This window comes from Cnephaeus nilssonii, assembly GCF_951640355.1.
Source record: "Cnephaeus nilssonii genome assembly, chromosome: 10".
Lineage (NCBI taxonomy): Eukaryota > Metazoa > Chordata > Mammalia > Chiroptera > Vespertilionidae > Cnephaeus > Cnephaeus nilssonii.
Window position 1 is genome coordinate 55,066,792 of NC_137081.1, and position 23,125 is coordinate 55,089,916.

General features: G+C 45.2%; 1 protein-coding gene across 1 annotated transcript in view; it reads left to right on the plus strand.

The window, feature by feature from the left end:
- Positions 1 to 2,060: 2,060 nt before the first annotated feature.
- The window catches only part of PLA2R1 (phospholipase A2 receptor 1), a 108,460-nt gene continuing 87,395 nt past the window's right edge, over positions 2,061 to 23,125 (plus strand). The window contains 2 exon segments of the mRNA XM_079781872.1: positions 2,061 to 2,360; positions 21,464 to 21,844. Of these exon segments, the coding sequence (XP_079637998.1) occupies positions 2,273 to 2,360; positions 21,464 to 21,844 (469 nt within the window). The 5' untranslated portion in view covers positions 2,061 to 2,272.

The window sequence follows — 23,125 nt, forward strand, 5'->3', positions numbered from 1 at the left end:
TCCTCCTGCCTCTCTCCTTTTGACTCACAACACTGCACCTCACCAAAGACGAACCTCAGTGTTGCACTGTGCTACCTAATGATGCCACGTGCATTGCACCTGGGTGCTGCAGTGGAGGCCAGCCCACTGAGACAGAGCTGAATCATCTACTTCGGGGTTATTCCCATAGCACACAATGTAGTGCTGAGGCCATAGGAGAGACTGCTAAATACTTCGTGCTTGAAGTCTATATAGTTTGGTATATTGAAAGCATCTCTTTTCAACATATATTCAGGCAGGGATGCTGCCTTCTATATAAAATGATATGCTATTGGCTAGGGACACACACTGGAGTCTCGCACATCCTCTCAGCCACACCTCTTAGTCCAGCCACCTCTGTGGCAGCTAGCCCTGCACACACTTCCCTCAGTTCCCTCGGGAGCAACCTGACAGCACTTCACCTCTGGGCCTGCCATGCACCTGTTGCTGTTCCCACCGTGTTTCCTGTCTCTCAGGGATCACTATCCTTTAATGTCTGATGTCCAGTGTCTTGAAAACCATCGCTTCATGTATTTTGTTTGTTGATACAGTTATTCCACCTTTTTTAGGAAGCAGAAATCTTATTATTTTTTTATAATATATTTTTATTGATGTCAGAGAGGAAGGAAGATAGATAGATAGATAGATAGATAGATAGATAGATAGATAGATAGATAGACAGACAGACAGACAGACAGATAGATAGATAGATAGATAGATAGATAGATAGATAGAAACATCATTGATGAGAAAGAATCATTGATTGGCTGCCTCCTGCAAGCCCTACACTGGGGATGGAGCTGCAACCTGGGCATGTGCCCTGACGGGAATCAAATCGTGACCTCTGGTTCCTAGATCAATGCTCAACCATTGAGCCACGCCAGCTGTGGTTTAAACAATGGAAATTTATTTCTCCCAGTTCTGGCGGCTGGAAAGTCCAAGATCAAGATTTTTTACAAGGGTCCTATTTCTGGGTTGCAGATGGGCACGTTCTCATTTTGTCCTCACGTGGCCTTCCCTTGGTGCCTACGGGTGGAAAGATTGCTCTCTCTCATCTTATAAGGCCACCAGTCCTATCTAGCACCCAACCCTTGCAACCTCATTTAACCTTAATTAAGTCCTAAAAACCTGATCTGCAAATACAATCACACTGGGGGATTAGGGCTTCAACATATGAATGGAGGGAGGGGTGCAGAATTAAATCTAACACAGTGTTGCTAAAAAATATCAGCTGAGAAAGGCAAGGTCCTCCAAGATGGCACCTTTTTATCTGCAAGCTTCCTTTGCTTGCTTTCTTCTCATATTTTAATCACTAATGTCAAGATCCTGTTCGGCAAGGTCTCATGAATATCAAATGTTTGTGTTCTGCTGGTGATTTGAAAGACTGCAGTTAGGACTACAATCTAGTCAGGGTTTTCCTTTTTACCAGTTTAAGGAGTAACATTTGCTAGATTAAGGAGTAACAGAGCAAATCACTTTGCCTTTCTGGATGAGTTTTCTCAGCTATAAAATGAGATAATGGGGCAACGCCCAAACGAGGGATAGATAACCCAGCTATCTTGCTGGAATGGGAAATCCAAGGAGATGGAAGGGGAAAGTTGTTTTTAAAACGGAAAGGAGCTCAAGAATGGAAGAACCTTGGGGTATTGTGCACTGAGGAGCATGCAGACCCCGTGCACGGCACCTCAGAGACCTCCAGTTGTCCACGTTCCGGGGGAGGGGGGTCCAGAGCGCCCCTAAGGAGCCCGGGTTCACGGAGCAGTTTGGTTTACCCCAAGCTGCCTGCTGCCAAACCCGCAGTGTTTACCGGAATCCGGGTGGTTTGCAAATCCAGATGTCGGACTTCCTGTCCCAGAGATTCTCAATTAATTTACACGCCCTCACCCCGCGGGAAGCAGGAGGAGCGTGCACAGGGCAGCCTCCCCCCGCACCCCAACGCCTCCCCCCACCCCACAGGCAGGAATTTCTGGGATGGGCAGATGGTCCACCCCTTCCTCCTCCTCCTCCCCCTTTTCGGAGTCGGAGTGGGTAGGGCGGTGAAAACCTCCGCGGCTTTCCAGTCTCCCAGCCCGGAGCCCCGTGTGTCCGCACTGTGTTAACGGGGGTGACTGAGTGAGACCCTCGGGGAGGGGTGGGGGGTGGAGCGCGAAGGTTCTGAGTTTCCGCCTCCCGCGCCGCAGGGCCAGGCGCTGGGGCCCAGGCGCTGGCCCCCGCGGCAGAGGCACTGGGCGCCCGGCGAGCCTAGTGGTTAGCGATGCTGCTGCCGTGGTCGCTGCTGCTGCTGCTGCTGTTGCTGGGAGCGCCGGCGGCTCCTTCTCCCGATCCGGTTCCCGAGTGGCAGGGTGAGTGTGCCCCGGGTGGAGGGACCAGATCGGCACGTCGGGGCTGGGGTAGTCAAGGGAGTGGAGAAAGGGCGAACCTGGGCGGCGAGCGAGTTTACCTGGTGGCTGCATATCTGCAGTGCGAGCTAGCCCTGCACCCCCTTCCTCGGCGCCGCATCCTCCAGGCTTCAGCCCGGGGCGCAAGGAGGGGCGGGGCCTGGGCTTGCAGGCAATTCTGCTCAACTCCGGCCGCGCACGAGCCGAGCCGGGCAGAGGAGGTTAGGAGGCGGTTCAAAACGTAACGCTACCGAGAATTGTTTATTTGGGGGGAGCATCTCTCGGATAAAGGATGGCAAAAAGATGTTCCAGTTTCTCCCCTCCCAAAGCAAGTGCACCTGTGGAGTGGCCCACGGAGGGCAAGAAAGCTTAATCTTCTCTGTTATCGCCTCTCAGACCAGGTGGGGGAGAGGCGCCCCTGTGGCCCTGAGCAGCTGTGGGAGCTGGAGCAAGTTGCCGTTTCGCTCCTCATTTTCGCTCGTTAAGGACAATGGGGTCTGCGATATGCATAGGACGGCTGAGGACTAAGTGAGATCCTTGGTGAGGCACGGGGCACCCCAGGGATCCAGAGGTCCTTCAAAGTGACCCGCCTCCCACCGCACCTGCAACACATGTGTGCACACACGGACCAGTTCACCAAACATTTGTTGAGCACCGACTGTGCGTCAGATTGGTAAAGGGATGTGTAAAGAGACAGGCGAGGCTGTCCTGCAGCGGCCCCCGTTACTGAGTCACCGCACGGGCTGCTTCAGCAGCAGAGAAGACAGCATCCACCAGTGGAGGCTCCGTGTGAAGGGATGCAGGGGGAAGTTCACCCAGCCAGGAGGAGCCTGGGGCGGCCGCCATCCCCTCTCCCTTTGGGGATAAGTTCGGAGAGGGGGTAAAACAAGGTGTCACCCATGTCTCCGTTCATTGTTCTCCCTCTCAGCATATTGTGCATACATTTTACACGTGTCTTTTCTGAACTGTATTCTCTAGCACTCCCAGGAGGCGTTGTCAGGAACAGGTTGAGCAGTTCTTATTTCCAAAGCGGCCAAAGGTCAGAGGCCTCTTCCCTCCTTGGTCGGTTCAGTAAAATGCTTCTGTGGATGCACATCTGACCCGCAGTGTGCTCCGTGGCCACTAAGAGTTTACTGTGCGGTACTTACTCCATTTTAAAGTGTGGGCTTTGCCTGAGCACCAGGTATCTGGAACCGGGCAGCAGCAGCCCATGGGACAGGAGCTGGAACCCAGCCACAGGGAGAGAATGCGCTGTGATCCTCTGAGCAGGGTTTAACACTGATGGGCTAATCCTTTCTATATGTAGCCGACCCAAATCCTGGCCCGAGAGGTTTCTAAGCAGTGCCTTCTCTTTATACTCAAGGACACTCTGAAGCCAGACCACCTGCTACTTCCTATATGCTCCGGGTGACAGTTACCATATGACACAGTTGGCACAGAGATTCTTCAGATATGAAAACGCTGCCTCTGGCATTCTAAGGAGCACAGAGATTATGTGGCGTGGAGTGTCCCAATCCTCAAAAAGGCTCCCCTCCTGGACTCCAACCCCCCACATCAGTGAAATTTCAAGTATAATCTAGACAGGTTTGAAATCAAGTTTTTCCTGCCTGTACACAAATGGAAAAAAACAAAATCTTAGCATTGGAAGGGACCTGATACGTTGTCTACTCTAGTCATCCATTTTTCAGGCATGGAAGCTGAGGTATATAGCTGTGTTTTGGAGTGTCTCAGTTTACCATTGTGTTCAATGCACCACACTGACTTGTTTTTAGCCATGATTGGCATCCACAGATTAACTAGGAAAAAAATATGCACCTATTTCAGTTCCATATCCACTAATACATGATATGGAATAATGCAAGGCAGATTATGCACGTAGTCTTTTTTATCTGAATTGTTTGATATGTATTATTGATTGTTCTGATATGTGTTATAAGCATCCCGGCCTTGTGGGGGAGTCAGGGGGTAGATAATTGATGGTATTGTGCTGACTTTTCAATCATTTGTCAATAATTTTGCACTAAAAATAAGTAGATGCAGTGTCATGTAGTAGTTAAATTCATGGGCTCTAGGAATCAGATTGCCTGGGTTCAAATCCCGGCTCTACTGTTTACCAGCTCTGCTATCTTGGGCAAGTTACTTAACCTCTCAGTTTACTCATATATAAAAATGAACCTAACAATAATACTTAAGAGTTGTTCTTTTGTTTCAATTTCATCATAAGGCCCTCTTCCTCTGGCCAGTCCAGACCATTTTGACAGGTTGGCAGCCGGTAGCAATTATTTCTTGCCCCGAGCACAGCACCATACTTGGCATGTCTGCAGTCTGTCTTCTGGCCTCTAATTGATTATTCTAAGGGGCTGTATTGTGGTTCTGGGATCAGAACCTTTTCTTCTAACAAGTGCTGAAACTGGATGCTCCTTACTCAAGTACCCCATACCCTCGGAGGACAGTAGAAAGAGTGAGGAAGGAAGTGGGGCATCCTGGGGAAAGGTGGGCATGGTCTCTGTGGAGGTTGCTAAAGGAAATGAATTGGGGGACAAGTAAACGGGTTTTGATGCTATATTGAGGGCTGAAATTATATATGTGAAATGGCCCCAACCAACATAGGAGAGTTTCCTCTGTAACATTCAGCTTCCCAGAGGTCAGAGTGTTGGGAGCCCGTGGCTGTGTCAGTTGTGGGAATGGCCAACGTAGGCTCTTCTGAATGGCCAGTGACCAAGGAAAGTGAAGTGCTGATGCGCATGAGGTCCAAGGGCTTGACCATGGGGTCCTATCTGGAGAAAAGACTGAACTTGGGTGGAGAGGGTGGGGGTGTCTTTCGACATCCTATGCCAATGGGAAGAGGGGCAAGGAGCTGGAGGCCTCAGTTGTTCATTCTCTGTCTGTCAAGCACTATGCGCTTCATCTCCCTGTCTTGGTTTAGGTTCACCCAAAAGCAAGCACTGGGGTGTGTATTTATTTGGATGCAAGTAATTGGGAGGTGATTCTAAAAGGCACGGTGAAGGAGTGAGGATATGAGACAGGGAAGAGAAGAAAGCCATTATCGGTAAATGGGCTTCAATTTCACAAAAGTCCTTCTGAGGGACCCATGAGGGGCAGGAAGCACAGACATTCATCTCCCACCCCCACCCGGCACTGATGGAGGGCCCCTCCTGGGGCACTAATCTCCTGGCGCTCTGCACTGCCCGGAGCTCTGTCAGGCAGGGAGACACGGAAAGTCAGGCGAGGTAAATGAGAACTGTGCCAGGTGAGTGGCCTCCAGGGTCGGCAGTGAGGGCAGGGAACCCGCAGAATCTTCCACTCACCCACAGATCGGGGAGACAAAAATATGGTCAGGATCAGATACTGTTCCCAAGAGGCTGAGAGTCCAGAGACAGATACTGAAACACACGCCATTTCAAAACAGTGCAGTGGGTGTTATGATAATAGGGAATGAGCACAGTGCGAAAGGGATGCAGAGGAGGGATTGACCTGAGGGACTGGGGACTCACAATAGGGCATTTGTTTTGCTGAAGAGTAAGTAAATAGTTGCCACATGTGAAAAGGAGCTAGGACATTTCCAGGAAAACAGAGTATGTGCAAAGGTACAGAATCGCGGTGGGCGGCAGTAGTTCAACAGGCTGAAAGTTCTAGTCTGGGCTCCTTTGAATGGAGGACAGTGGGCTCTGAAGGTCACTTGGGCAGGCGCTGGATGTAAGGGTGCCAGGATCTCAAGGGGACCCAAGGCTTCTGGGAAACCAAGAACAAGCCACTGGAATGAACCAAATATTTTTTTCTTCCTTTCTTTCTCTCAGGGGCTGCTTGATGGTCCCTGTTTGGTTCTCCTTCTGTGAACTAGTTTATTCTGCTTCAACTTGCAGGACTTTTCATGTGTAGTTCCCGCAGCATCCTTGGAAGAGTTCCTTAATTTCATGGGAGAGGAATCTGGCCACACTGGTCACAGCTGGCTGGCCAGTCCCTGTGCTCTGCCCTGGAATCAGAGGCCTTCTCACGGCTGGTAGGCCATGTAGGGGTGTGAGATGCACACAGGGATGCTGCCCCAACAGGTCCTGTGGATGAGCAGACCCCCCAGAATAGGGTCATGGCAGGACAGGAAGCTGTGACATGTCTGTATTTGGAAGCATATAGAGAGAGATGAGGAATGAAGAGTTTGGTTGGAGGGACTATGCTTAAAAGAGGGGGAAATCTGATTGGTGATTGGGTACTGCTGAGAAGGGTCTTGTGAGTTTGGACAAAAGGAAACCAGATCACACTTTTAAGTTTAGGAACGCCATGGTCAGTTTGGGACATGAAAAGGGTAATTTGAAGAGCAGCAAAGAGACCATCTGGAAGGTTAAAGCAATTTCCCTTGAAAAAAAAGACGCTGATGACCCAAACTAAAAAGTCAGTCCCAGTAGAAATATTAAGGAGCAGAAAGTTTGCATTAAGACTTCTATGGGGTAAAGAGGAAGAAAATAAAAAATAATAGACTCAGTGAAAGTTAGGAGACAGGAGAAATGGCAGAATCAGAGGGGTAGACTATCCAATGGAAACAAGGAGTTGTGGAGGTAGAGTCGTTCTCAGCAGTGACCAGATCCAAGGTTTGGTTGTAGGAGTGGTCACTGAAGTGGAGAGCAGGTCCTCGGAGCAGAGGAGGTTGAGGAAACAAGCATCCAGAGTAGTACAGACATCCATGTCTGAAAAAAAGTTTCATCAAAAAATATTCTTACTTAATAGGATGTGCACCTGCTTTGCTACTCTCATCCATTCTATTTTGTTTTGTAATTGACCTCATGACCCATTCAATGGGCCATAACCTGCAGTGAAGAAAACACCAGGACCGAGTGTTGGGTCATCTGTGTGCAAGTTAAAGGCTTTGGAGTGGGGAGGACAACAGAGAATCTGCTGGTGTCACATAGTGAATGTGAGGAAGAGGTTCAGGGTGTTTCCTTACCCCAGGGTCAAGGAAGGAAAGACAGGGTGCCACCTGGGAGAGGTTTCTGCAGGAGGGTAATGAGAGTCACCCCCTGGAGTCAGCAGTGGGGAGAAGTCCTTACCCCGTAGCTTCCATTCCTAATGCAAAGGTGAAAAGGCTCCTCTCAACTGTTCCTGGTAGTGTCTAACATTTGGGGATTGGTTACAACATGCCCTTTTACATATGTTAACACATTGAATCCTCACCAAACTCTGGTACTGTTAATACATACTCTTCTTTCACTGATCAAGGAGGGTTAAGTAATGAGTCTATAGGAACTTGTAGAGTGGGGATTCGACCCAGCCACTTACTAGTAAACACTAATTCGAAGAACTCTTGGATAGCCTTGTGACTCTATTAAATAGGTCATTCTGTATCCTGATGTTTGATTGGCAGCGTGTGATTTAATTTTGTGGCAAGAGGAACTGGAGGCAAGTCTCTTACTCTCTCTGCAGCTCCTCCTTTTCCAAACTAGTATTTCCCACATGTGGGAGTGAATAGCTCATAAAGCAAAAATGTGCAGAGCTATTGATTGCTTTTTACTTTTCTAGGTGATTCCTAAACTCTGGAGATTTGGAGTTGAAGTGAAAGCATGTCAGACACTGGTCTGCCTGCCCGTCCTGATCACAAATCACTCCAGCCGCTTGACTCTGTTTCTCCCATCTCTGTTGGTCATCTCTCAGGCCGCTTCCACTCCATGCAATTCTCATCTCAGTTTCTCTCACTGGCTCCTTTCCTCTGAGCTTTTGAGAGTCAGAATGGACTTGCAGTTCTCCTAGCTCTTTTTGCTCTTTCTCATTAAGCTCCTAACCTCTTTTCCCATTGTTGGCTGGCGCGGTAACTGATACCACACAATGGGGATTCCAAGCCAATGACTGGAAAGGTTGAGCCACACAGAGAGCTCAGTTGTCCGCTCAACTCCCCTTCCTTGACCTAACAATTTGCTTATTTATATCAGGTTTTCTGAAGAAATGATCCCCCCCCCCTTTTTTTTTTGCCTCTTTTGAACTCATCCCTCTGTGATGAATCCTCTTATGATCTATCAATGTAACATACTTGAAACATGTATAGACCTTTGCATCCATTTTCCTTTAGAAATTATCCTTAGAAGGTTTTGAAGAGATGTTTCAATTCAAACCTAGGAACATAAATTATATTTTTAATTTATCAAAGGAAAAGGAAATATTACAGATTATAAAACAAACACAACACCTTATAAACACTTGGAGAAGAATATTTTATAAAGCCACTCAATAAAAATGGAGGAATATTATTATAATTTCCATAAATTAGGTTCTAATGAAACAGAGCTAAACAAAACAGCAAGAGGTTTCTGTTTTTGTGTGTCCACATGACTTTTTAATTTATGGCACTTTTCAGACTACCGAAGTTTCAAAGAAATATGCTAATAAAAAATGTTCGCTGTTGCCCTAACCGGTTTGGCTCAGTGGATAGAGCGTTGGCCTGCGGACTGAAGGGTCCCAGGTTTGATTCCGGTCAAGAGCATTTACCTTGGTTGCAGACACATCCCCAATACGGGGTGTGCAGGAGGTAGCTGATCAATGTTTCTCTCTCATCGATGTTTCTAACTCTCTCTCCCTCTCCCTTCCTCTCTGTAAAAAAATCAATAAAAAGAAATGTTCACTGTTTTCAGTGTTTGGCATTCTGCTCTTGAGAACGTTCCTTTTCTTTTTTAGAATTTATTTTGTATTAGTTTCAGGTGTACAGCATAGTGGTTAGACAATCATATACTTTACAAAGTGTTTTCCCGATATTTCAAGTACCCACCTAGCACCGTACATAGTTATTACAATACAGTATTATTGACTATATTCCCTGTGCTGTACTTTACATCCCCATGACTATTCTGTAACTACCAATTTGTACTTCTTAATCTCTTCACCTTTTTCACCAAGGCTCCCAAACCCCCTCCCCTCTGGCAACCATCAGTTTGATCTCTGTATCTATGAGCCTGAGAAGTTTCCTTTTCAATTATGAAAATATAAACAGGAAATTCCAAGTGATTATTTAACTATAATATTTGTCCTATTTTGCTGCTATTTTGTGTTAGCCATGTTCAGAGTTAAGATTTGCTTTTTTCTTATTATTATTTATACAGTGCCCATAGGGATTGAGGTAATCATTATCAGGGTCCGATGAGGCCAGCACTAATTTTAAACCTGTTGTGCAAATGGGGAAAGCAAGGCAGATGCTCTTTACCTTAAGGCAGCTCTACCCTCAAAGAAATGGTCTGCAGTTTTCCAGTCTTTTTCCTATCGTGTTAGCCTTGCACAAATAAGAACAGGGTGGGCTTTGTGGGCATGTGACCTGGGCAGTCTCCTAGGGACCCATGCTCACAAAGACCTTGAACTTGGGCGTTAATGCTCTGTGGTTTGCAGTCTTGGAATTCTTACACATTTTTAACTTTGAATTTGTGCTTTGGGCATGAAGTCTCATGGGGCAATGGAGCACGAGCCAGGGGCTTAAAGCCATTCCTCAAGCTCAGTCCCCACTTCCCTGGATGGGTTTTCAGCCTCCCCTTCATATTCCTATCCTCCACCTACCTGGCAATCAGATTGCATTGGGGTTGAGGACTGGAGGCCCAGGGTCTAGGAGTGGATGGCCAGTGGCCTCTAAGGGTCGGGCAAGGCAGCCGCTGTCCCCCGAGCTGGCAGCACCTCTCTATCTTCAGTGGGGGCTACGCGGAAACCTATCACCCATTCCCGATCCAGGCACTGAATGTGTTCCCAGCCCCTTCTGACATGGAAGTTGCAATCACTCACGTGCCCATGGGAAATGTAGATTGACTCAACTCCCCTGCCCCAGCCAGGGCCCTGAATTTTCATTTTATGCTGGGTCCTGCAAATTAGGCAGCCAGCCTGAATAGGAAGCATGGGCCAGTTATGGGTTGAATTGTGTCTCCCTCAAAATGTATATGTTGAAGTCCTAACTCCTCCATACCTCATAATGAAACCTTATTTGGAGATAGGGTCTTTACAGAGGTAATCCAGTTACAATAAAGTGATTAGGGTGGGCCCTAATTTAATAAACGATGTCCTCCAAAAAAAGGGGAAATTTAGATAGAAATATGCATAGAGGGCAGATGACATAAAGAAACACAGGGAGAAGATAAGCATCTGTCGATAAGCCAGGAAGGCAGGCCTGGAACAGATCCTCCCTCCTACACCAGCAGGGAGCCAACGCTGCCAGCACCTGGATTTTTGACTTATAGCCTCCAGATCTATGAGACAATCTTTCCTGTTGTCTAAGCCACTCGGGCTGTGGTAGTTTGTTATGGCAGCCTGTGCAAATGACAGGGACGGAGGACATACTTACCATTAAAACGTGGTTTTCTTTTCATTTCTGTCTCCCCCTTTAGTAAATGTATACTTGTCTTCATTGGGTATATTCTCAAAGCAGTTAATATGGCTAGTCCTCATAAACATGCTTTCAATGACATCACATCTTTCCCAGCGTTGTTTTGTTGTTGGTGGAGTTCTTCTCTGTTTGTTTGCTTTGACGACCAAGTCTTTAGATCATATTCCCCCAGGTCTTCAACATGCCAGTGTTTGTGAGGGAAGTGTAAGAAAGTTCTGTCTTACTGTGTCTTCTTGCCATAACTTGCTCTTTGTAATGAACGAGGCTCCCTGGTGACTGAGGTGGTATGTCATCAACACAGTCTGTAAGATAACAGGGCCACTGTCAGTAAGGATATTTACACTGGCAATGTCTGTTAGGTACTTCAGAGTTCAATATAAAGGCAAAATGGTGGAGAAATAAACTAAAAGCCAAAAAGAAGAAACATGTGTGCAACTCCACTTAACATTTCATCGGTAAGATACAGATACACCCAAGAACTTCTAAAGAGATAATAAGATTTTCTGCAAGGGGCACTACTGCTAAATGAGATGGGCAGCGAAGGAGGGACAGGGGTGGGAGGGAGAATGGCAGGGAGTGTCGAGGACAGTCTGAAAGAGTTAATCCACTTCACATAGGGGTTGTTAGCAGGCAATTTGAATCCTCACAAAACCGGAGCCTGGTGGAGCTGATTAAGTTGGGTTTCATTTTCCCCCTCCTGTGAGAGGAGAATTGTATGCCTTACGGAACTTGAAACGACAATTTGAGGAGATTAGGAAGAAAGGGGGAAAGAACACATAAAGAGATTTAGCAAGAGGGGTCCACTGGCCTGTGGAGGTGGTGATTACCCAGGTTCAGAAGCTGCAGGAGAATAAAGAAGGCTCAAAGTCAAGGACAATGCTCGGGCAGGGAAAGAGAAGGAAGTTCTGAGGCGGGACGAAGAGATATTTTAGAATGTACTGCACTTTTTAGTTGGTTAATGGAAGGCACAGGCTTTGTTAGGAGCTGTCAGGTTGTTAAGAGACAAACACCAACTCTCAGATGATCTAGGATAAAAGCAAATACTCAGTCAGAGAGGACCACGAAGGGCAGGCACACTTTTCACTTTGTTCTTTCAAGTACAATATGCGTGCTGCAAGCATTAGACATTCCTTGCTTATTGGATTGGAAAGTCCTGTTAGGAATCCAGATTTTCTGCATCGTTCAGCCATGAATGGGAATTGATTCGGCCAATTACAACATCCCTTCCTGCTACAGAGTAATGTCCGGAACACGATCGACCTGAAGCCATTGTTCCCTGGAGGGCACAGACCCACATTTGTGCAGCTGAAAAAGGTCAGTCCGTCTCCAGAGAGAAGCTGCTCCCCTTTACCTGGGTTACAGATTGGACCCCTTCCCTTCCGAAACTGAAATACTGTCAGAACAGCAAGGAACTGGGCAGATTGGAGACAGGATACCAGGCATGAAGTGTGTGAGCCCTGCACCAGCTGTGTGAGTGGATGGAGTAGAAGAGGTTTAAACCCAGGGGATTGGCGTAGGAGGTTGAAATTAGATTGCAGTTGGCAAGCTGTGGCTTCCTAATAGCTTGTCTTAAACATTGCACATGGTGTGAGCCGTGCACTTGAACATTTCCTTCCAGTTCCCTTAACGTGGAGCAGCACAGAGGCTGATGTTATGTGTGTATTGGATTAGATGGCCACTGTCATAGCATAATTTATTGAATACCAGGAAGCCCTTTGCTTGCCTAAAAAAGAGTATGCATTTAGGAATGGTTGTTTTGTTTGTTTAAAGTGTTTTTTTGGCCGAAACCGGTTTGGCTCAGTGGATAGAGCGTCGGCCTGCGGACTCAAGGGTCCCAGGTTCGATTCCGGTCAGGGGCATGTACCTTGGTTGCGGGCACATCCCCAGTAGGGGGTGTGCAAGAGGCAGCTGATCGATGTTTCTCTCTCATCGATGTTTCTAACTCTCTATCCCTCTCTCTTCCTCTCTGTAAAAAATCAATAAAATACTAAATAAATAAATAAAAGAGCAGAATTTCTAAAATAAATAAATAAATAAATAAATAAATAAATAAATAAAGTGTTTTTTTGGTTAAATGTACAGAAAACTCACCAAGGCTTAATTCTTCAAGCTATAGCTATTTACTTAACACTTCAAACGCTCAGCCAGTTCTAAGAGAAGATCTGTGTGAAGCAGAAGGGGACACCACCAGGAGGTGGAGGTGACCAGAGGGATGCAAAGAGTGAAGTGGGAGGGCCTCAAGAGAAACCTCCCCAGGGCCCTGTTGGCATTGCTTAAACACGTGGATCAAGCTGTAATCGTAGTCCCAGGCTCTAGATTCCAACCTCACGGTATCCTAGGGATTGGCAGGCATCTGGCAACCAATCAAATACCTGAAGCCAGAAAACAAGTCATTCTGGATTTTTCCAGAATCCTCATATTCCACTGATCACCAAATCCTGTCATTTATTCCCCCTGTGCATTCTCTCTCTGGTGGCTGGAGTCTAACCATTCCTTCCTTCCTTTCTCATCACCACCAGTTGAGTTGATACCTTCTGTCTCCCTTGCTAGATCATAGCAGTAGTCCCCAGACTGTTCTCCAGTTCCATTCATAGACTGTCCCATCTCACCTGAATGAGAACTCCTCTGGGGCCAGAACCTGGACATTTGCCTTTACGTCTGTATTCTCAGCTCCTAAAACAATGTTGGGCACACAGTAGGTGCTCAGTAAATGTTTTTGTTGAATGATTCACCACCCATATTTGTATTACACACCACAGCCTTGGTCATGCCTTCTCTGGTTCCAAAACCCCCCTTTCATCTGAAGAGTAACATACAAATTTCTGAATAAAATTATTTGTAAAATTACCCCAAACCATCTCTTTCTAACTTCGTATTCTACAACTACCAAAGTCTTGTATATAGCTAGGCTTTCGACACCCTCCAGTTGATTGTTTTTATCACCTCTAAACTTGGATGGTTTTTGTTCTGTCCAGAATGCCCCCTTACCTGACTTGTCACCTCTCCATCCATAGACTTCTTCCATCACCCTGAACTCTCTGTCTATAACAAGGACAGGCATCCATGCTAGTCTAGTTCAGCAATGTACTTCCATGTGTGACAAATATTAGATCCCTAATAAATAATATTTGTTGAATGAAAGTGTGTGTGTGTGTGTGTGTGTGTGTGTGTGTGTGAAAGAGAGAGAAAGAGAGAGAGAGAGAGAGAGAGAGAGAGAGAGAGAGAGAGAGAGATTTATTTGATCTTCTTAGTCAAACTGACCCCTTCTGCTCCTGGATTCTACATCATTGTGTTTATACCTGTCATGTCAAAATATACTTTAAGTTCTTTCTGTACATTTTATGAAATACTCCCAGGGAGAACATCAGTTCCTTGAAGGCAAACGCTATGACATATATACTTTTTTATCTGCAGGGTTCCTAACACATGCCATATCAGGCACTCAATAAATGTTTGCTTGAAATGACAAATCTCTTACTTTAAATTGCAATGACATACAGCAGTTAATTGTCTTCTTTCTGGGTTATTAATGAATGTGTGTAAGGAAAGCTATGCATAGACCTATATGGTCCTCACTGAGTATATGGGCATAAAACTTTTAAGGCAAAATTAAATTGGGGAGGGGTGTAAAGGAATGATTCAATTAAATAAGCTTTACAGCTCCATCCAGTTCTGAAGTTCATGGACCTGCGTTTATGGGTAAAGTTAGTCTTCTCTGCCATGTTCATATTCCTTCCAGCACTGGCCAGTGTGGCTCAGGAGTTGAGTGTCGACCCAAGAACCAGGAGGTCACAGTTTGATTCTGGGTCAGGGCACATGCCCAGGTTGTGGGCTCGATCCCCAGTAAGGGGTATGCAGGAGGCAGCTGATGGATGATTCTGTCTCATCACTGATGTTTCTATCTCTCTCTCCCTCTCCCTTCATCTCTGAAATCAATTTGTTTTTAAAAAATAAATAAAATAAAATTATCTTCCTAAGAAAAGGTCTCAGAAGTAGATAGCAGAACCATTGACTTCCAAGGATTTTATTTAGGAAAAAAGAATGAAATTTAGTTTATAAATTTCTTCTAGTAATTCAGTCCACTTTCTCCCCCTAAACTTATAATTATGAAGGGAAGTAATAACATTTACTGCAAAGAGATTTAGTAATTCTGGCAGTACTTCATTAATCACTTAATCAGTGTTCAAGCAGAACTGATGTCCTTGACATATATAATCAATCTTGATTCCTCCCGCATTTGATTTTCATTCTTTTTGAAATCTGGATACAGACACTAAGGATGGTGGCTTATTTTCACATTATGTTTTTCTTTCGGGCAACCCATATATGCATATAATGATAATCAGAATATTGATACCTAGGTTGGGTCTCCCCATAGTTCATTTGAAAACAATTGTTTTCTCTTCCGTGAATTTATGGAGAACAATGCTGCTAGGACCAGATTCTCTTATAGCTTAATGGGAAAGTGGGCTTGGGTCATTTTTTAGCTCAGCATGACATAGTATTCTTTCAGAGATGACAGGGTTATTGTTATTGATAAGCCAGAGCTTCTTGTTTTGATACATTCTGAAGAATTTTTCCAAAGCTACATTCTGAAGGCAGTTGGGCATGGAAAGGTAATAGCAGCCCAAAACTGAGTGGCAAGGTTGTTTGTCTAATACCTTCTACTTTGCAAAGGTATTTTTATGATCACTGGAGTAACTACAGACGTTCTGATTCTACCACTCCTTTTCTCTTAACTTCATAAGTTGCATGTTTAAAAACATTATTCACCCCAAATTTTATTGATATTTAATTTCCATATCCACTTACTCACAAACCACACCCATCAACTGCTTGTTGACATTGTATGTTTTTCTCTTTCCTACAAAAGAGCTGCAATATGGACTTTAGAAATAGATAGTGTAAAAGATGAATGAAGATTTAATTCACAGTTGCACATATAGTAGAACAAACAAGACAACAATTTTGTTATCTGGTTGTTTGAAGAATATGTTTCCTCCATGAGAGTGATATCTTGGTATTTAAGGATTGTTTTAAACTAATACTTCTGCACCCACTGTATGCTACAGAAGCTAAAGTAAAAATGAGCTTTCATTCTAATGATGTAAGAAGAGAAGTCTTTGGGGGGTGCTCAGATTAGCGCTCTATAGGTGTTCAACTAAATCTATAGCTGGATCTACAGATCAAGAATCAGGAAGCCAGAGGGATAATAATAACAATAATGACAACAACTCACATTTACTGAGGTCTTCCCATGATGAGATAGTGTGTGGTGTATTTTGCATGGATTATTTAATGGAATACTCTTTTTTTTCCCTTTTTAATTAAATTTATTGTGGTGATATTGGTTAATAAAATTATAAAGGTTTCTATGTGCAATTATATGATATAACATCTGTATATAGCATAATGTGTGCACCTTCCAAAGTCAAATCTTCTTCCATCCTATCTAATAAAAGAGTAATATGCAAATTGACAGTCACTCCAACACACAAGATGGCTGCCCCCATGTGGACACAAGATGACCGCCACAAGATGTCCAGCAGGGGAGGGCAGTTGGGAGGAACCAAGCCTACAAGGGAGGGCAGTTGTGGGCAATCAAGCCTGTAAGGGAAGGGCAGTTAGGGTTGACCAGGCCGGCAGAGGAAGGAAGTTGAGGGCGACTGGGCCTGTAGGGAAGGGCAGTTAGGGGGGACCCAGGCCTGCAGGGGAGAGCAGTTGGGGGGGAGACCAGGCCTGCAAAGGAGGGCAGTTAGGGGTGACCAGGCCTGCAGGGGAGGGCAGTTGTGGGGGACCAGACCAGCAGGGGAAAACAGTTAGGGGTGATGAGGCTGGCAGGGGAGGGCAGTTAGGGGTTACTGGGTCAGCAGGGAAGGGTAGTTGGGGGGGGGACCAGGCCTGCAGGGGACGGCTGTTAGGGGTTACAGAGTCAGCAGGGGAGGGTAGTTGGGGGGGGGACCAGGCCTGCAGGGGATGGCAGTTAGGGGTTACCAGGTCAGCAGGGGAGGGTAGTTGGGGGGATCAGGCCAGAAGGGGAGGGCAATTAGGGGTGACCAGGCTGGCAGGGGAGGGCAGTTAGAGGTGACCAGGCCAGCAGGGGAGGGAAGTTAGGAGCAATCAGGCTGGCAGGGGAGCAATTAGGCATCAATCAAGCTGGCAGGCGAGTGGTTAGGGGGTTATCAGACTGGCAGGTAGAAGAGGTTAGGGGCAATCAGGAAGGCAGGCAGGCGAGCAATTGAGAGCCAGCAGTCCTGGATTGTAATAGAGGTTGCAGGCTGGGCTAAGGGACACACACCCCCATGCACGAATTTCGTGCACTGGGCCTCTAGTTACTATATATTTGACCCCTTTTACCCTTACTATCTCCCAAACCCCCTTCCCTCTGGTAATCACCATACTGTTGTCTGTGCCTATGAGTTTTTGTTTGTTTTTCTTTTTTGTTTATTTGTTGCTTTCAGTTTTATATCTCACATATGAATGAAATCTTTTTCTGCCTAACTTACTTCCCTTAGCATGATATTCTCAAGATCCATTCATGTTGTTGCAAATGGCAGTATTTTATCATTTCTTATGGCTGAGTAGTATTCCATTGTACCACATAGTCTTTATCCAATTCTCTATGGAAGGACACCTTGATCGTTTCCATGTCTTGGGCTCTATGAATAATGCTGCAGTGAAACAGGGGTGCATATATCTTTGCGAATAAGTGTTTTCAAATTTGGAGGGTAGATGCCCAGAAGAGGGTTTTTTTTTAACCTCACCCAAGGATATGTTTATTGATTTTTAGAGAGGAAGGGAGAGAGAGAAAGAGAGAGAGAGAGAGAGAGAGAGAGAGACATCATTGTGAGGGAGAAACATCAATTGGTTGTGTCCCCTATACACCCCCACCAGGGATCAAATCCCCAATGTTTTTGGTGTACAGGACAATGCTCCAACCAACTGAAGTTTCTTTATTTGTAATTTTTTTTAGGAGCCTCCATACTGTTTTCCATAGTGGCTATACCAGTTTACAATGAATAAGGGTTCCTTTTTCTCACGATCTCTCCAACACTTGTTATTACTTGTCTTGTTAATAGCCATTCTAACAGGTGGTATCTCACTGTAGTTTTGATTTGTATTTCCCTAATCCTTAGTGAAGTTGAACATCTTTTCATATATCTGTTGGCCATTTGTATGTTTTCATGGATGAAGTGTCTGTTCAGGTCCTCTGCCCTTTTTTTTGGTTGCTGTTAATCCTCACCGATATTTTTTCTCCCATTGATTTTTAGAGACAGTGGAAAGGAGAGAAGGGGGAGAGGGGGGAGGGAGAAAGAGACAGAGAGAGAGACAGAGACAGAGAGAGACAGACAGGGACATTGATGTGAAAGAGACACATCAATTGGTTGCCTCCAGCACACACCCTGGCCCCAGGGGGGCAGGGATCAAACCTGCAACCCAGATACATGCCCTTGACTGGGAGTCAAACCTAAGACCCTGAGCCAAACCAGCCAGGGCTCTCTGCCGATTTTTTAATTGGGTTGTTTGTTTGGTGTTGAGTTTTATGAGTTCTTTATATATTTTGGATATTAACCTCTTGTCAGAGCTATTGTTTGCAAGTGTCTTCTTTCATTCTGTTGGTTGTCTTTTAGTTTTGTTGGTAGTTTCTTTTGCTGTGCAGAAGTTTTTCAGCTCAATACAGTCCCATTCAGTTATTTTTGCCTTTACTTCCCTTACATTTGGGGTCAAATTAATAAGATCCTCTCTAAGACCAAGGTCCATAAGTTTAGTCCCTATGTTTTCTTCTATGGAATTTATTGTTCCAGGCCTTATAATTAGGTCTTTGATCCATTTTAAGTTAATTTTTGTATATGGGGACAAACAGTAGTCTATTTTTATTCTTTTACATGTAGCTTTTAATGGAAAACTCTTCACATTCCTATGAGACATATTTCCAGTTCACAGAGGAATAGTGAGGCTCACAGAAATCAAGATATTTGCCCAAAGTTACAAGGTTGGTCTGTGGCAGCTCTGCCTGATTCCAGAGCTTTCATCCACTAGCGAGTTGCCTAGCCACCTATCTTAGGAATATAAGCAAACCCAGAGGGCTGAAGTTCAGCCAGTAAGTTGCAGAGCTGTGTATATTCGAACATACATATTAAATAGAAGCCAAACTACAGAACAATTATAGTAAGATAATTATTCTTTAGAAAAAAAAAAATGAGTGGAACTCTGGACTAGAAAGTAATTAGTAGATTACAACAGAAATGAAGGTGAACATTCTATCCAGGCATGAAAAGGTGAAAAGGAGAGTTGCAGAGAAGGTTAATTATCAGAATCCATATCACATTGGCAAGAGGAAGATTTGATCTTGAATGACTATCACTAATAACCATACAGACATGGCCTTCATTAGGAAAACAAATTTCCTGATCTAAATGAAATCTCCCTAAAACCACACATTCTCTCACCCCGACTGCGCCTCACACTCCCTTCTTTTTTCGTTTTGATGTCTGGTGATAAAAGCAATTTTATGACAACGAATTCAACTCCTCAAATATATGTTTATAAGTGGGATTATTGGATTATTAAGTGAAATTAACCTTCATTTATATATTGACAGTCTTTTTAACAATGTGTTAAGTGATTTTTGTTATTGTAAATCAGCTTCTCTTGGCCTCAGTAACTTTGAAAAAGAAAAAAGAACTTTCACCAAAAAAAAAAAAAAAAAAGCACGTAATTCCCATGTGCTGATATGTGAGGAGGCTTGTTTTACACTGTTCCAAGTCACTAGAAGACCTCGGCCTGTCCCTGCTATCCCATGGCTACATGACACGACTTGCCATAAACTGCAGCTATTTTAAGGGAACCTGGTAATGTCCCTTCAGATATTAGAAGATTGGACAGAAATAAAATATAAGAGAAGAACCTAGCTAATGGGAGAACAAAAGAGCCCTTGGACCTGACCAGACACTGGGCTGAGTGACCTCAGCAACCAGGGCCTAAGCAGCACCTGCCAGCCTGTTTAATCACCATGCTCAGGACTGTCCATGCTTAGACTAAAAAAGTTAGATAAGATATCCACCTTCGTGAGGACAAGTTCATAATTGTTATCCTATATAATAAAAGCCTAATATGCTAAATGTCCGGTCGTCTGGTTGGCCATTCAACCAATCAAAGCATAATATGCTAATGATATGCTAAGGCTACTCAATCGCTCGCTATGACGTGTAATGACCACCAGGGGGCAGATGCTCTGACCAATAGGTTAGCTTGCTGCTGAGGTCCGGCTGATCGGGACTGAGCAAGATGGGCCAGACACACCCTGGAGCCCTACCGCGGTCTCTCCCCGGCCCTGATCATGCACTGGTGGGGTCCCTCGGCCTGGCCTGTGCCCTCTCGCAATCTGGGACCCCTCAGGGGATGTCGGAGAGCCAGTTTCAGTCCAATCTCTCCGGCCACGTCGAGGGACCCCACTGGTGCACAAATTTGTGCACTGGGACTCTAGTCAATATATATAAAAGCCTAAGCGACTGAATGACCAGTCGACCAGTCACTATGACATGCACTGACCACCAGGGATAGACGCTCAACACAGGAGCTGCCCCCTGGTGGTCAGTGCGCTCTCACAGCAGAAGCGCCGCTCAGCTGACTGACAGAGGCCAGACTCAGGGCTCACGCTGGCTGCCACAGCCCAGAGACTGCAGCAAAGCAGCAGCAAGCCTACCAAGTGGAGGCAGCAGCAGGCACAGTGGGGCCAGGATGAGCAGGAGCAGCAGATGGTGTTGGACTGCCGGTTTTGGCCCGAACCCTGCAGGCTATACTGAGGGATCCCACCAGTGCACAAATCTGTGCACTGGGCCTCTAGTTTATAATAGGTGTTTTCCAGGCTCTGCCAGCTTTTCCCCAGAGAACTCACCCAGATCCCTCTTTCTGCTCTGGGGAGTTGGAAGCTCAAAGCTCTATCACAAATAACTACTTTTTGCACATCTCCATATGGCCTGTGTGCCTTTGCTGCCAACATGGTGCTCTTACACCTTTTGTGTAGCTCAGTGTGTGGCCTCAGCTAGTGTCCTGGCATCTATCTGCTCCGGCCAGTCCCATCCAACAAGGCTGCTCCTACAAAGAGGCCATCCCCATAGCAAAGGTCCCCACTGTTCTACTCCTGATAGATCCAGCACAGACAGCAAACATGGAGAAGCATTTCTTTCTCACCAGTATGGCATCTTGTGTCAAGACACAAAGAAGCACTTTGTCTCTGTCCTTTGGGTTTTCAGCAGGAATTTAATGGTAGAAATTTCTATTTCTGTGGCTCTTGATTCAGCTGCCATGTTCCTAACATTCAGGCACTTGTCTGGAGAAAACTGAAGTGTCACCATACTTCTGGGCACCCCACAGCCCTTCCCTTTAGCTCTGAGTGTTGTTCCCAATGCCTCTTCTCTATCCGGTTGTGGAGAGCTCCTTCTCTATCAGAAAATTCTTGAGTGGACTAACAGGTAGCCTTTGTTACTGTAGGGCCATGGGGGTTTTACTGGTAGGTCAGGGGTCTCCCATGAGCTCTAATGAACCCATTTATGCTTCCCAAGAAACTCTTCTGTTTTGAGCGAACAAACCTTCCTGGTGGACCCCACCCATCGACTCCAGATCTGTTAAAAACGACTGCCAATGGTGACATTTCACAACTTACACATCCTCATGATACTAGGTAATTATATATGAAAGACCATACCCATCTTCTATTTTGCTCTTTCAGATAAAGGAATATTTGTTATCCAAAGTGAGAGCCTCAAGAAATGCATTCAAGCAGGCAAATCTGTACTGACCCTGGAGAACTGCAAACCACCAAACAAGTACATGATGTGGAAATGGGTTTCCAACCACGGCCTCTTTAACATCGGAGGCAACGGTTGCCTGGGCCTGAATTTATCTGATCCAGAGCAGCCATTGAGTATCTACGAGTGTGATTCCATCCACGTTTCCTTGAGGTGGCACTGTAGCAAGAAGATGATCACGGGCCCGCTGCAGTACATGGTGCAGGTGAAGCACAACACGCTGGTGGCCTCCTGGAAAAACCTTCATAAGTGGATTGCCTACATGTCAGGCAGTGAAGGCATTTGTGAATATCTGCACAGAGGTAAAAAATATATATATATATATATATATATGTATATATAAACCAAAGTACTCATAAAATGATATATTTAGAAAGTTTGCCATAAGTTAAGATTTGTAAAATCCTATATAATAAAGAGGTAATATGCAAATTGACCATCACTTCAACACACAAGATGGCCATCAGGGGAGGGCAGTTGTGGGTGATCAGACCAGCAGGAGAGGGTGGTTGGGAGGGACAAGGCCTGCAAGGGAGGGCAGTTAGGGGCTATCAGGCCTGCAGGGGAGGATCGGGCCTAAACAGGCAGTCGGACATCCCTCAAGGGGTCCCAGATTGGAGAGGGTGCAAGCTGGGCTGGGGGACCCCCCCCATGCACGAATTTCGTGCACCGGGTCTCTAGTATGTTATATGAAAGAGGTACACAGCATCCAGACCTTCAAGGGACTTCTGCCAAATACTTTGTAGTTGCTTACTCACTTAATGTAAAAAATGACTGGAGTCTTGGGACTTGCTAAATTCTCCTAAAGAAGCAGAATTTCTCACAAGTTAAAGTTATCAGAGGAGAAAACACTTAACCTTTGGGAATCACTGGGGAGGGGAGAAAGTACAGGAGAACAAGAGGAACAGAGAAAATTAAGGTAGAAGGAAAGGTCTTTGAAGTTGATGACTTGGCAGGATGAGTATAAGAACCTCTCCTGCCACCATTTCTCTTGTTGCAGACACTCAGTCCCAGGGATGGAGCATGTCTGCAGGCCACTCAGTGCCTCCAGTGCTTGCTGGCATCCATGTGATGTCACATTAAGAGACATCTAAAGACAGACTGTTGTTAGGGATTATTTAGTGTGTGCTAGGGAATGGAAAATAATGGTGTGTGGTGTGTTTTTTGGGGGGGAGGGGGTGTCATTTTTCACAGTTCTGTAATATTTGGCATTTTTAAACAAATTTAAATAAATAAATAAATAAATAAATAAATAAATAAATAAATAAATAAAAGCAACATATTAAATTTGGACACCCTAAACCGGTTTCTCAGGTTTTGTTTGGTAGTGCTCTTCATTCTCTCATCCATCCATTCATCCTCTGTCACACATTTATTAAACACTGACTATTTCTCAGGCCCAGGGCCAGGCATTTTCTTTAAAAGGCCAACAAGACAGATGTGGTCCCTGCCCTCATGGTGCTCAGTAGAATTATGCCTTAATAAGAGCAAATCTTTCTAAGAACTCTGAGTTATACCAGTCCTAGGAAGCAGAGCAAGGAACTCCTAAAATCCAAGTCAGGACTTTCTCATGTATGTATCTC